Source organism: Anomalospiza imberbis, chromosome 7 (genome assembly GCF_031753505.1).
Source record: "Anomalospiza imberbis isolate Cuckoo-Finch-1a 21T00152 chromosome 7, ASM3175350v1, whole genome shotgun sequence".
Lineage (NCBI taxonomy): Eukaryota > Metazoa > Chordata > Aves > Passeriformes > Viduidae > Anomalospiza > Anomalospiza imberbis.
In genome coordinates this window covers 28882032-28895140 of record NC_089687.1, presented here as the reverse complement: position 1 = coordinate 28895140, position 13109 = coordinate 28882032, and the positions used below count along the sequence as shown (strand labels likewise).

Sequence of the window (13109 nt, the reverse complement as noted above, 5' to 3'; positions counted from 1 at the left end):
TACCTGTTACTATTCAGTTACAATTCCACCTTGGCAAGCGTTGCCACAGAGGAACCATCAGCACTAGTTTAGGTACTGTGTTTCCTGTCCTTCAAACAACCTTGCTCTTGGCCCTGTTGACCCTCATGAAGTTCACATGGGCCAAGCTGTCCAGCCTGCCCAGGTCCCTCTGGATGGCATCCCTTCCCTCCAATGTGCAAAGTGCACCACACAGCTCAGTGTTGTTGGCAAATTTGCTGAGGGTGCACTCAACCCCACTGTCTGTGTCACTGATGTTAAAAAGTGCCAATCCCAGCATCAGCCCCTGAGGAGCATCACTCATCTCTGGTCTCCACCTAGACATTGAGCTGTTGGCTCTGAGATTGACCATCTAACCAATCCACTACCCCCCAAGTATCCATCCACCAAATCCATGTCTTCCCACTCCAGGGACAAGATGTCACTGTGAGGGACAGTGTCAAGTGCTTTGCACAGCTCCAGGCTGATGCTGTCAGTTACTCTTCTCTCATCCATCACCAAGTAACCCCACCTCAGCAGGCCACCACATACATCAGGCATGACTTGCCCTTAGTGAAGCCATGCCCTCAGGCTGTCATCACTCTCCTCCTTATTTTCCATATGCCTTAGCATAGTTCCCAGGAGAATCTGCTCCATGATCTTGCCAGGCACTCAGGTGAGACTGACTGACAGGTAGATTGTGTTCTTACAAGAATACACTGTCAGAAAAGGACATGGAAAAACTGCCCCCAGAAGAAATGGAACTGCTGGCCTGGTTTCCTACAACTGGAAGCCAGAATGTCCCTTTGGGGCCTCTACCCAGATAAGACCATGCACTTTAGTCATGTTAGGAAAAAGGAGGTTGGTTGCTTTTGTAGATTCTTGAAAACACAAACTGCCTTATAAAGACTGAATCATCTCATGGTTAGTGGTACTAAAAGGTAGATGGTTGGACTGGATGATCTCAAAGGCCTCTTCCAACCTTGATCATTCTATGATTCTACAATCTCTGAAAAGCTTTCTGTGGCAATTCTCACTGTATCTGTCACACTTCAGGAAAGCAGATTTTCTGAGGACAAGAGAGCAGTTGTGTGTTGTCTTTAGACAGCATTATAACCTATAATCCAAGGTAGCTGGGTGACTTCACTGGTGGCTCCAGCCAAAGGGCTAAACATGAGCCATACCAAGACACAAAGCTCTGGGATATGTCAGGAAGACACAACTGTTATGGTGCAATGAATAGACAGAGATGTTTGGGGGGCAATTCCATCTGCCTCTGCCAACTCTTTGAAGTCCTATTCTTTCCTCCTCACTCAGCTTTCTCAATGATTGCTGATCAGGTTATATTAAAGCTAAGAGTGGACTTAAACCGTCCTTAACAAAGGACTGTCCTTTGGCCTCAGGAGATCGCTGATTTTTAAAAAGAACAAATTTCTGTGCTGTTTTGCTGTACAACACAAGTGGCATTAAAAAATGGAAAGCATTGCAATAATATTGATCCACCAAACCCTCCCCAAAAAAGTCACTTTTTTCTATGTTTTAGACTACAGTTAAACTAACAGCAATAACCTCTGAAAAACTGTCTATTGCTGCTTGGCTGTTCACAATAGCTGGGGCTTGTACACTGCAAACCTCTCAGTGTTCAACTGTCAAAGGTTTTGTGCAGCAATTTGAAGTGTCCTCTTGTGAAAACAGCAGCTCTGTTTTATAACTAGAGCACTATCATAATATTGTTTTTACTTGCTCAAGGTTCAATTTCAATACAATAATAAATAACAAAACCCTCTTCAAACAGCTCCTAAAAAATACAGTAATTTAAAAAAGAAACTGCATGGACAGCAACTCTTCCTGTTTAGGGAACTGGCTAAAGGCCATGCAGTCTCTCCCTCCTGTAAAGGAGAAAGAGGAGAAAGAGAAATGACAAGAATTAGACACTGCTGTCCTGAATGATGGAGCTGGCACCCAGCATCGTGTAAGTGGTCTGATCTGATCTGTAGTGTCTGCATGCTGCTCTCAAGGAGGGGATGCCTGCAGGACTTTCAGGTGCTGGCAGTTCATTTTCTGATTCACTGTTTTTAGAAGCTGCATACCCAGTCTATTTTTCATTGAATTAGTGATAGCTGTGATATTGTTAATGTCTTCTGAGAAATGGGGCCAAAATTTGTATACTTCTCTGAGAGTAAGAAAAGCACATTACCTCAAAACCAAAGCCCCTTGGAAAAACAGGAACAAATTCTGGTTATTCTTACACTATGAATTTGACACATCCTGTAATATAAATAATGTTATCCCAGAACCACACTGTCCAAAATCAGTGCTTTTCTGTCATCTGAGATAAACTTAAGTAAAACTCTGTGAGCTGGTTTTGGGTTGAGAATTTCCTAGAATCTGGCAATGAGCCAGCCCAACTTAGGTTCATGTGAGCTCAAGAGCCCCAAGCAGTCTCTCTTCAAGTACCTGACTTAACTAAAATATTCTCATTTCAAGCTTCTTTGCAAATCATTAGTAAGTATTGACTTTAGTTTCAGTTTCTGTTTATCTTTAAGAAGCAACGTCTTGAAGCTCCAGTGTACCAATTCTTTCATCCCATTATGTGTATTGATATGCCAAAGGATATTATGTCATGCTTTGGAGCCTTATTCTCAGAATTTTAGTAAAGTGGAAATCTGACAGATTATAGGCTTTCAAATTCAGATTGCACTTGCAATTAAACCATTGGATTTCTCTCATACATCTAACAATTAATAGAAAATTAATTTGAAATTGTAAATGACATTATAATGCTTACCCAGCCACAAAGATTTATACTAAACTGCCTGCAAAAAATAGAGAACAGTGTCTCTCTGAAGTAAATACTGTTCCAAGTGAGGTTATGATTCTATGAATTGTTTAAAGGTACTGGATGTAGGTAACTATGTAAGTGGCCTGACAGCCAAAAGCTGCTGTGAGTTTGCTTTCAGTGACAGCCACCACCCAGTTACTTTAATGGATTAACAGGGTCAAGCACCTTCATGGGTAATTTTTTTTCTTCTGAGAAATAACTAACAAACCTTAGCAGGAGAGAAAAACTCTTCAGAAATCATACAGATATATTCTTCATACGTTTAAAGAAAGCCACCTGTTCGAAGCAGTTCCATGAGCAGACAGTTGTTGAGAGATGGCACCATGGTTGAATGAAAAAATTAATACCAGTTCACTAACAAGTCCTTTAATTTTGCCCCCAGCTGTCCAAAAGGCAGTAGTATTTGGGTTTTTTTTTAATTAATATTTAGCCTTGAATTACATCACTGCATGCCTGTGGTGCATTTTGGTATACATTCAATAATGTAAATCTGTTATAAAGAACAAACTGCATTTGCTGTTCAACATTTTATTTTGAACATTCTTGGGATGCTCCCCTTAACCATAAAAAGGCAGGTACTCATGTTTTTCTTGGAGAAGTGCACAATAATTTAATTAGAGCTACTATAGAAGATCATTAAGAGTTTACCCTTTGTGTGTATAGGAATGATTTTTCATTTGTATTTATGAAAAGGGGGGTAAGAAATACAAGGTAAGGTTATCTGAGAGGAGTAGAAAGACACTAACAGTGCGAGTGAAATCAAGCATTTTCAAATGTAACTTTTTCTTTCTTTCTTTTCAATTTCACTGTTGACAAAACTGGCATCAAGTTTTGTCTCAGAGCTTGTGAGTTCATTTTCTTGCATTACATATCCATGAATGGACAGACTGGATGTCAGTCCAACACCTCAGCCAAATTAGTCCAGCCCAATCATTGCAGAAATGCTTTATTTTCTCTCTGTTTGCTTACTGGCATTGCCACCCTTCAGTCTCCTCAGGGCTCTCAAATGCTCTGAAACATGGCAAATGCATCACCTGATGGGTCAGCAAAGACATATGACCACATCCCCTCTGTCACGAGCAGTCTCCTTCGTCCCGTGCTTGAGAAAATGCTTCAAAACTTCTCTTCCTTTCTAAGCAATAACAGGAAGTATTCATCACTGTGAGAGTCTCTCCTACTGTTGCTGTACTTGCTCTCAGAGGAGTTTACTGGTTACAGAAGGAGGTATCAAGTGAGGTTGCTAAGTCATGCAGATCAGAAATAGTTATGTATCAGGCCTCTCCATTTCCCTGTTCTCTTTCCAGTTCTACTGTCCCACATCCCATGATCTGTGTCTCCCTGTAATTCCACCAATACTCATCTCTGGTTTTTACATTTCTTGTCATTTAGACCATATTTAGGTGTCTCCATGATTCATCTTGTTGTGTATCAGCTGAAGTTTCCTCCCTTCTTCATAGAAGGGAGTTTACTCCATTCCTTATGCTTAAATTCACACTTCTTACGTCATTAAAACCAAAAGTTATCATCCAACTGTGCAAAGGATCAGGGCAGCAACATGGAAAATAAAGCTGCAACACCCAAAAGTACTGTCAAATGGTTGTACTTAAAGGTTTGGAAAGTGGGGTGTTCCCTAACATCATTCACACTTTTCCTGCTGTCTCCTTATTTATTTTCTCTAGAAATCATGAAATACAGGTGTAAAAATTACAAAAGTAAATGATGGGGGAAAATTATCAATCTTTAGGTGCATACCAGCATTTCAAAACAAAGGCCATGTAGTTTTAATAGTGCCCTAAAGGCCAGCAGCCTACTGGTCCCTTCAGTTCCCAGTTCTGAATTACCAGGCATGGAAGGATAAACACAGCTGACCTTAAGTTCATTCTTTCCCTAAAGTGTGGGCCAGCCTTTGATAATTCTGATTTTAACAGCCTTTCTCTTGATTTTAGATTTTGTTACTGGTGCAGTTTATTTAAAGAAAAGCAAACAAAACACCCATTTCATAATTTGCTGTAAACAATACCTTTGTTTTCCCTGCCACTGCATGTTCTTGTCACACCTGTTCTCTGTAGGTGTCTCTGAGGTTTTGGATCTGTGCAAAAGATGGGATGAGGCTGTATGACATCCCTGCCCATTCATTCAAGCTCATATTGGCTTTCCTTTCCACTGCCAAAATTTCAGATTAGCAATGGCCCAGAGGTGCCCCAAACAGGCAGCCAGCAGCTTAAGGATGTCTTGGCTTCCTGATTCTTCCTGCTGATAATGCTAGAATTGCAGGAGTTCAAAATTTGTCATTTCCACTTCCATGTGTAACAGAGGTTAAAGAAATAGGGAACTTCACCCCAGCTGCCTACTAAAATCCAGCTTTAGAAGAGCTATGCTTCCATTACTCAGCTAAGTCTAGGTCATATGTAAAAAATGCCAATTCACCAAATTAGTGGTTAAAATTTGACAGGGACTTACAATTAAAAGATGCTGACCTTTGATTTCTTATTTTAAGCTCCTCATTGATTTTTTCAAATAATGTCAGGGGCAGTCTCATTAATTTTTTCCTTTCTGTTTGAGAAGAGGGTGTAAAACAAATTCCTCAGCTTGTAAAGAGATTACATTAAAGCCAATATTTTCTCTTTGGTCAGGTGAGTCAGCTTTGGAATCAGTAGTTTGCTTTTATAAGTGAAAGCCTTTAGAGGAATTCCTACCCCACCCAGGCAGCTAGCACAGCTTTGTTTAATGTTTTGAACCCTGCCTGGCTCCAACAGATAATATCCATATTTATTGATACAGAGGTCTTGTGTGAACATGTGCAGAAATTCTTTGTGCTCTGCAATCTCACCCCACTCGTGCTGCAGGAAGCAGCTGACTGGCCTTTCCCACCCACCACATCCTTTGGAATGAAGATGATATCTCCCCATAACCACTGCCTACAGACAAGATGCCACAAGCAAACAGGTGTTTTCAGCAGGCAGGCAGGAAGGGAGAAAAATAAATAAACCTGAGTCTGCAAGAGAGGACGAAGGCTGTGACACACTTTCTAATATCCTCCACGTCAAATTTTATCCCAGACCTGCAACCAGCAAATCCTGCCTGTCTCAGATCCAATGAAAGGGCTTTTGACTGCTTTAGAGAGCAGGACTAGTCAGTTATGTTTAAAACAAATAATAACAAAACAAAAGGAGAGTCATTTAACAAAGTCAAGTTTGCCAGCAAGCTTTCCTGTGGATAAATATACCAGTGTTTGCTAGCCTTGCAAAATTAGCCAAAGGTCATATTGGCTGTTTACCAAATTGCAGACAAACCTTTGAGTGCACCAAAAGCTTCAGTTGCTGCTGCAGCATCACACCATTCTGCTTATGTCCTTTCATGTTTATGTAACCTTAAGCCTAGAGCCAATGAAAAAGGGTTTATATTTTTTCTAAAAATGTCAGCCCATGTTTAAAAACAAAACAAAAAAGCCCAGCCCTTCCACACAAAGAGACCAGTTCAAAAACTTCTAAAACAAAGATCTTTAAAACCTATATCTTGTTTTGGCATGTTAAAAAATAACAAAAAATTCCTAGATTTCTGTTTGAACTGACTTCCCCTTGGTACTTACACTGATACTGTATTTTAAATTGTGCAGATGGTATCATTGATTTTGATACTTTTGCTTCAAAACCTATACAAATGCTCATACATGTTTAGACACTGTCTGAACAGAGGGGTATCTACATGTTGTAAGAGAAGGAGGATCAGAACGGTTTCTAGAAACAAAACAAAAAATCTCATGGATTTCCCTTTTCTTCCCCATCTTACAACTAAAGTAACTTTCAAATTATACTTACTAGTTCATGCAAAACTAGCCAGATCTACTTTGATTTACCATTGGAATTCACACAGTTAAAACCAATTAGAGCTAATTAAAGAAACCTGCCAAGCGAAGGCTTAAGAGAGAGCACCCAGTTTGGCAGAAGGGTGAAAAAACAGCATATATAGTTTCTACTAAAAGTACCATTTATATATATATGGTCATGGAGTAAAATAAACTCGGGTTTTAAATTCACTGCAAACAAACTAAGCAGTACTGAGGCAGTGAAATCCCCCAGAGGACAATTTGCAAGCACAAGCTTTAATCACAGAATCGCTACCTGCTTGTTTAAGTTCCCCCTGATGCTAAAACACTTCCCTTCTGTCCTTGCTGTTGCTTCAGCACCAACCTCAGTGCCTGGAGATGAGCACAGCTCAAACTGCCAAGCAGTGAAAGTACAAGTAAACCTGTAAACGCAACTAACCAGAGATGGTTAGACAGAAAATACACCAGTAAATTCAAAGAGATAACTGTCAGCAGGTCATATTTAAGACACAGATTAGGAAATGATGATTTCCGTAGGATTCCCTGGAATTTCACTTCAGAGTTCTTGTCAGTGTGGTTGTGAGCAAGATTCCTGTAGCAAAGCTCTTCCACTCCTGAGGAACTGGGTAAAACCCTTCTGCTTGGCAAGTCTGCATTGACAACCCCTGTGCCCTGTTAGCCATTTTCTCCTCAAGGTTAATTCTGCCACTGAATTTCTCCAGCAAAATGAACAATACTTGTTGGTCATTGTCACAGAAGAAATAGCATTTCTGACTTTGTTTCAGGCTCCCAGAATGAATGAAAGGCAGGGACAGAAACTAGAAAAAATATTTTAAAGAGCAGGAAAGAAAATATGTACGCAACATGTGCCACAAACCCAGCTACGTTAACATTCAAATGCCTTAATTTCTCATTAAATCTTGGAAAAGATTATTTAAAATAAAAGGAGGAAGTTGATGTTTCAAGCCATTACCATGGCTTTTTCATGAGACATCAGTACTTCAAAACTAAGAAAATTAAGTAGGGCTCTTTAACCAAAAAAAAAGCTGAATTTGCCAACAAGTTCATTTTGGCAACAAGTAGTGACATTTTTCTCCCACTTATATAACAGGATTTGTGTACACCTTCAACTAGCAGCTTTCTGCATTAATTTCTCCCAGTTAAAATATTTTTCAGTATTACTGTTCCAGTTCTCCAAGGAATACTCACAAGACTCTTACTTCTGTTTACAGTCAGAGGCACTATCAGGATACAAGAACTAATGTGCAGAATTACTGAGTAGCTTTGGGTTTTGGTTGGGTTTTTTGAGTTTTTTTATAATTTGTCTAATAATTTTTAATAATTTGTCTAAACAAACTACTTTTTTTGTAAACATATACATGTCAACCTTCTACCCCCTCACCTGCAACTGGGTTGTTGCAAGGGGGGACAGGAAATCAGTGTGTGAGATCTGTGTAATTCCCTTCCTCAGCCCAAAATACGAGCGTGTGCTCTGCAGTCCTATTCAGCAGGGAAGTGCCCTGAGAGAGGAGAGGGAAAAAAACCCAAACCAGTTCTGTTCTAAAAGTATGGTAACGTATTCCTTTTGAAGCTTGAAAAGTCAGTCTGGATTTGTTGCATACATTTGTGTTTTCTCAAGCTCTCAGCACTCTTGCAGTGCTGCCTGCCTTGCTCAGCTGTTCCAGCTTCCCTGCAGCACAGAAAGCTGTTCCACGGGCTTCACAGGGAAACACACTCCTCAGCTTGTTTTCATGGTAAATGCCTGATCTAACAATTTTTGGTTTGGGTTTCTGAACCTATGTCCTACTTATTTTCCTCAAATACTGATGTGCAGCTCTGACACTAAAATGTATGGTTAAAACTACTGAGAAGAAGCCCAAATGCAAGATACAATGTACAACTACAGGGAAAATATTCTAGATACAAGTAGGCTTTTCAAGGTATCAGGAGAAAGCCACGAACAGACTGACTGGGAAGGCTCTAACCTAACTCAGTCTACAAATGAGACTCATTTGTTAGCAGGAAATGTTAGCAGAGTGCTGGCAGGCCTGCTAATGGTCCCTTCTGGATTTAAAATGAATGATACATTGTAGAGTGGGTAACAGCTGGAGGGGAGGAGAACCCACCAACAGAGATCTATTTATTGGTACACCTTGGCTGGGTGAGTTTCTGGAAAGTCACTGTGTAGCATCAGTATTTCATTTTATTAGAGTTCCTGATTTGTTTTTAAGGAGATTTTGCATTACTTTAATTTTATTCAGAAAAGCTAACAAATCCTATATGCTCTATTTATTACTGAGTACAATTCCCTGAATAAAATCTGATGGAAAAAGAAAACCTAATTTTTAAATTTCTTTTTCCACTCAGTGGATCTATTTCTAGAGCAAACAGCAATACAAATCAGTCACTTCTAGTGATCAACAGTGGCATTGTGATAAACGTCTAATAACCACTGTCATAATCAGATCTGTGTGTTATTTGCTGTGCTAAAATTCTGAGAGATAAAGGACCTGCTTCAAGATAAAAATCATTCAAATCAACATACAAAATGATCTGGTGCAACAGTTTGGTGTACTACCTCATAATCACTTTATAACAGTCCCCAAAACTTGATGTGAGCTACTGACTTTGGAGTAGTATGGTTTATGTTCTAGTGGTGGATTTGGTAAGACATGTAGCAAAAAAATGAGGTAGGGATTATGTTAATTTTTTCCTCAAAACAAAAACAAAATAAATAAAAATATGTTGGAGGAGATACGAAATTAAAAATTCTGTCACTGAGACATGAGCCTTGTGGGTAAATAACAGAAAAATCAGAAAAGTTCAGAAAAGATGCAGCATCACATACAAAAAATTGGTGTAGTGTAATACACACAGCTGATGTGCTTTTAGGTCATTTGAGAGGTCTACATGTCTTTGTCTGTTTGCTACAGGACATTTATCATATCTAGAAAAGTTTACTCTGGTTTTCTCTTGCATAAGCAGCTTAATGCTTATGTGGTTTTTGGTCTCTTACAGGTAACAACTTTCATTTGGGTTGCTAAACAAACAGAAGTAATCCTACACATCACTAAGGAAAAATCGTGTAACTTTGGGAGGCTTTTGGGGTGGATAACCATGGGTATGCCCTGGACTTCAGACACCACTAGGATAAGATAGGACAGGACTCTGGCTCTGCCAGGCCAGACTTAAGGTAGAGCTGGTGTGAATCATCCAGTTTAACAAAGGAACATTTTTAGAAATAATTAGGTTAGTTCGATTCAGTAGTACAAGAATCTAAAAGCAAAATGTGTGCATCCTTAACAAATAGAGGCAAGGTAGGTTTGCTTCTAGATACATTCTAGATACATTGCAGGCTTCTTCTACATTGAAGCCTGCAATGGGAACACTAGTTATTTTTTGGAGGAAAACGTCATGAAAATTGTATGCTAATTTCTCCAAGACAAAAAATGAAACAGCCTAAAAATTATCTGAAATGTTCCTATAACTGTGCTTCAGCCGTTGAACGTGCTTTCTATAAATAACCATTACAAAACATGCTGGTCTATTTTAAAATATGATTTGTTGTGAAAGACTCCACTATACTGTCGGTCTTAAGCTATAAACAAAAATGACCCCTGATCCTCGGCGTTGAGCTAGGGAGGGTTTTGATTTACCTACGGTTTGGTTTGGGGGCTTTATTTAGCTCTGTAGTTGTTGTCTAGGAACGAAGTGTGTCGTGACGAGGGGCTCCACCTCGGCGTGGGGAGACGTTTATTGCCTGAACAGGCTTTGGTGGCATCAGCGAGCCTGACGGGAGTTTCTGGAGTTAAATAAACGGGGGTTAGTGCCCACCTCGGCCTCGAAAGGTACCCCGATAGGAAGGTACGAATACCCCGCTGCCGCTGACGGACCCTCTCCCCAGGCGGCTGCAGAAGCGGCAGCTCGGCCCCGGCCCCGCGGGTCCGGCTCCCCCCGAGCCGCCCGGCCCGGGCTCCCTCGGCCGGGGCACGGCCGCGCCGCCCCGGGCCCGCGGAGCTCCCTCCGGCGCCGCCCGGGCCCCGCGGCCATGGCCGGGCCGTGCGCCGAGCCGCCGCAGCGAGGGGCGGGCGGGCAGGGCCGCTACGCCACTTTCGTAGCGCCGGAGGAAATGGCTGCGCATTGGGCAGCGCGGGCTGCGGGGCCGCGTGTGCAGGGCGAGCGCGGCGTAGCCGGGTCTGTGAATAGCACCGGCGGAGCGGCGGGAGGAGGAGGAGGAGGCGCCGCGGCGGTTTGGTACCGAGCGGAGAGGGAGATGCACACGGCACTCGAGTGAGGTAGCTATAAAACCCCATTTGTTTACATGCCCTCCCCCACAGCCGCCCGGCGCCGCGGAGCGGGTGGCGGCCGGCCCGGGCCGCGCCGGGGCGGGGGGGGCGGCGGTGCGGGCGAAGAGCCGCAGCGGGGACCGAGCGGCGGTAGCGGACAGCGGCTCGCCCGCGATGCGGAGCGGCGACAGGGGCGCGCGGCGGCGCGGCCGCCCCATCACGTGGCGGCGGGGCCGCGGGGGGCGCGCGGGGGGCCGGGGGGCGGCGGGCGGGGGGGCCGCGCCCGGGCTCCCCCCGAGGCGGCGGAGCGCGGGCGCCGCCGCGGCCCTGGCGCATCCCCCCACCCCCTTTCTTCCTCTGCTCGGGAGGCGACCATGCGGCAGGTAAATCCTCCCCGCCCCCGCGCCCGGGACGGGGGGCCCGGGACGCGGCGGCGGGGCTGCGGCTGCCTCGGCTGCTCGGGCGGAGGGAGAAAGGGGGGCGGCGGGGCGCGGCGGGGCTCGGGGGGCGCGGCGGGCCCCCGTGGCCCGGCGGCTGGAGCCGCACGGAGCTGCCCGGTGCCCACTCTCCCACTTCCCTCTGGCAGCCGTGTGCCGGGAGCGCGGCTTTGGGCGCGCCCCGGCCCTGCCGAGCTCGCTCGCTCGCTCTCGGTGCGGCCACGTGGAGGCCGCGGGTGCGGGTGGAAGGAGCCGGCCCTGCCCGCCCGGCGTGGGCGCTGCGGCCGCGCGGGGTCCGTGCGGACCCCCGCAGCACTTGGCGGTATCTGGGGGCACTACCGGGACGGTGGACGATGAACAAGCCAGGCGATTAAATCTTGCGGGGCTTACGGTTGGGATTTAGCGCCAACAGCTGCGGAAAAATTACTCGGGCTGTAACCTGCACGTAACCTTTAATATGGGTACGGGCGGAAGGGTCAGGAAGCTTTGTCGCTGTACTATACGGACACAAAAGTGATGAGCGAAAACCATTGATTTCCTGTTCTCAGCCATCTCTGCTGCTTATGCTTCATCCTTTGGAAGTACGCACTTAACTTTGAAACTTCGGAATAAAATTGCTCTTTAAAATCTCTAGCTATCTTTGTCGTTTTTGGGCCTCTTTGTAGAAGTGTTCATGCTTGCTAGTTGTTAAAACTCTCTGAACAAGAGTTGTCTGAGTAGAAATACTTCTGGTTTCTAGCACTCCTAACGCTGTATGTGTGTAAGTAGCAATCATAATGTGTTTTTTTCTGTTAAGATAGGATCTTGTGCCATAACACCAAGGGAGCCTGTGATAACCTCGAGCCTGATACAGAACTGAGAAATGCACACTGGAAGACCTGGTTAGTTTTCAGACCAGCGGAAGCAGTTGTCATCTAGTTAACAAAAGTAATTCCTGGCATGTTCCAGTGGGTATGTTCTTGTATCCCTTGGGGTAGTAGTAACTGACACAGTGACATAAAAATAGAAAACTTTCTATATTAAAAAGGTATCATATGAGGTTTTTTTAATTGGACTTTAACAGAGAAGGCACTCTGATTTCCTTCGCTGAATAATGTGCTTTGCTTCAGATGTGCAGGGAAATAGGAATTTGGACTGAGGCACGCTATGCAGCTCCACAGTGAGGGACTAATGGTTACTCTATAGGCTAATAGTCTGGCATGGTAATGTAAGACAGTAACTGGAAAAAACTCTGGTCCTCAAGAACATTGACTAGTGTCACTATACTAGCTAAATTCTTGTGCTAAATTAATGGTTAAAGTAAAATTAGTGGTGGGGTCCTGCAGCATTTTTATTTTGGACCTGCTTTTAACTCATGCTTTAGAGTAAAAAAGTATGCAGCCCTGCAGTCTATTTCTAAAGGAGAATAGGGTCGAGATAGATACACAGACTGTGAATTAATTGTGTGTGTTTGAAGAGATTAATGGTGGCAGTTCCATATTGGCATTATGTTAGAGTCCATGGGTGGCTATAGAGGAGTTATACACTGTTACCTCTCTGGAATAGCCAATATGACTGGAGATTCTGGCTACATAAAAACAAAAAATTTCAAAAAAAATTAGCTTTGTTTCAGTTTATATCTGTGTAGGTCTTTGTGCTTTCCAAGTTGGCTTACATAAAAGCTGGGCATTAAGTTTGCAGCATATATCCAGTCAGTCATAAAATGTGCAATTACAGTAGAG

At 43.5% G+C, this 13109-nt stretch overlaps 1 protein-coding gene across 14 annotated transcripts in view; it reads left to right on the top strand.

Annotated features, from left to right (window-relative positions):
* The first annotated feature begins 1862 nt into the window (after positions 1 to 1862).
* Positions 1863 to 13109, top strand: part of SLC39A10 (solute carrier family 39 member 10) — a 43372-nt gene continuing 32125 nt past the window's right edge. Inside the window, exons 1-2 of one of the 14 annotated variants that reach the window (XM_068196314.1) lie at positions 10796 to 10960; positions 12185 to 12339. In XM_068196314.1, coding sequence (XP_068052415.1) covers positions 12328 to 12339 — 12 coding nt within the window. In that variant the 5' untranslated portion in view covers positions 10796 to 10960; positions 12185 to 12327. Of the gene's footprint in view, positions 1970 to 10411; positions 10530 to 10795; positions 10961 to 11220; positions 11335 to 11708; positions 11850 to 12053; positions 12147 to 12184; positions 12340 to 13109 lie in introns of those variants that run through there. The other 13 variants (XM_068196306.1, XM_068196309.1, XM_068196299.1 and 10 more) reach the window with 13 other exon arrangements.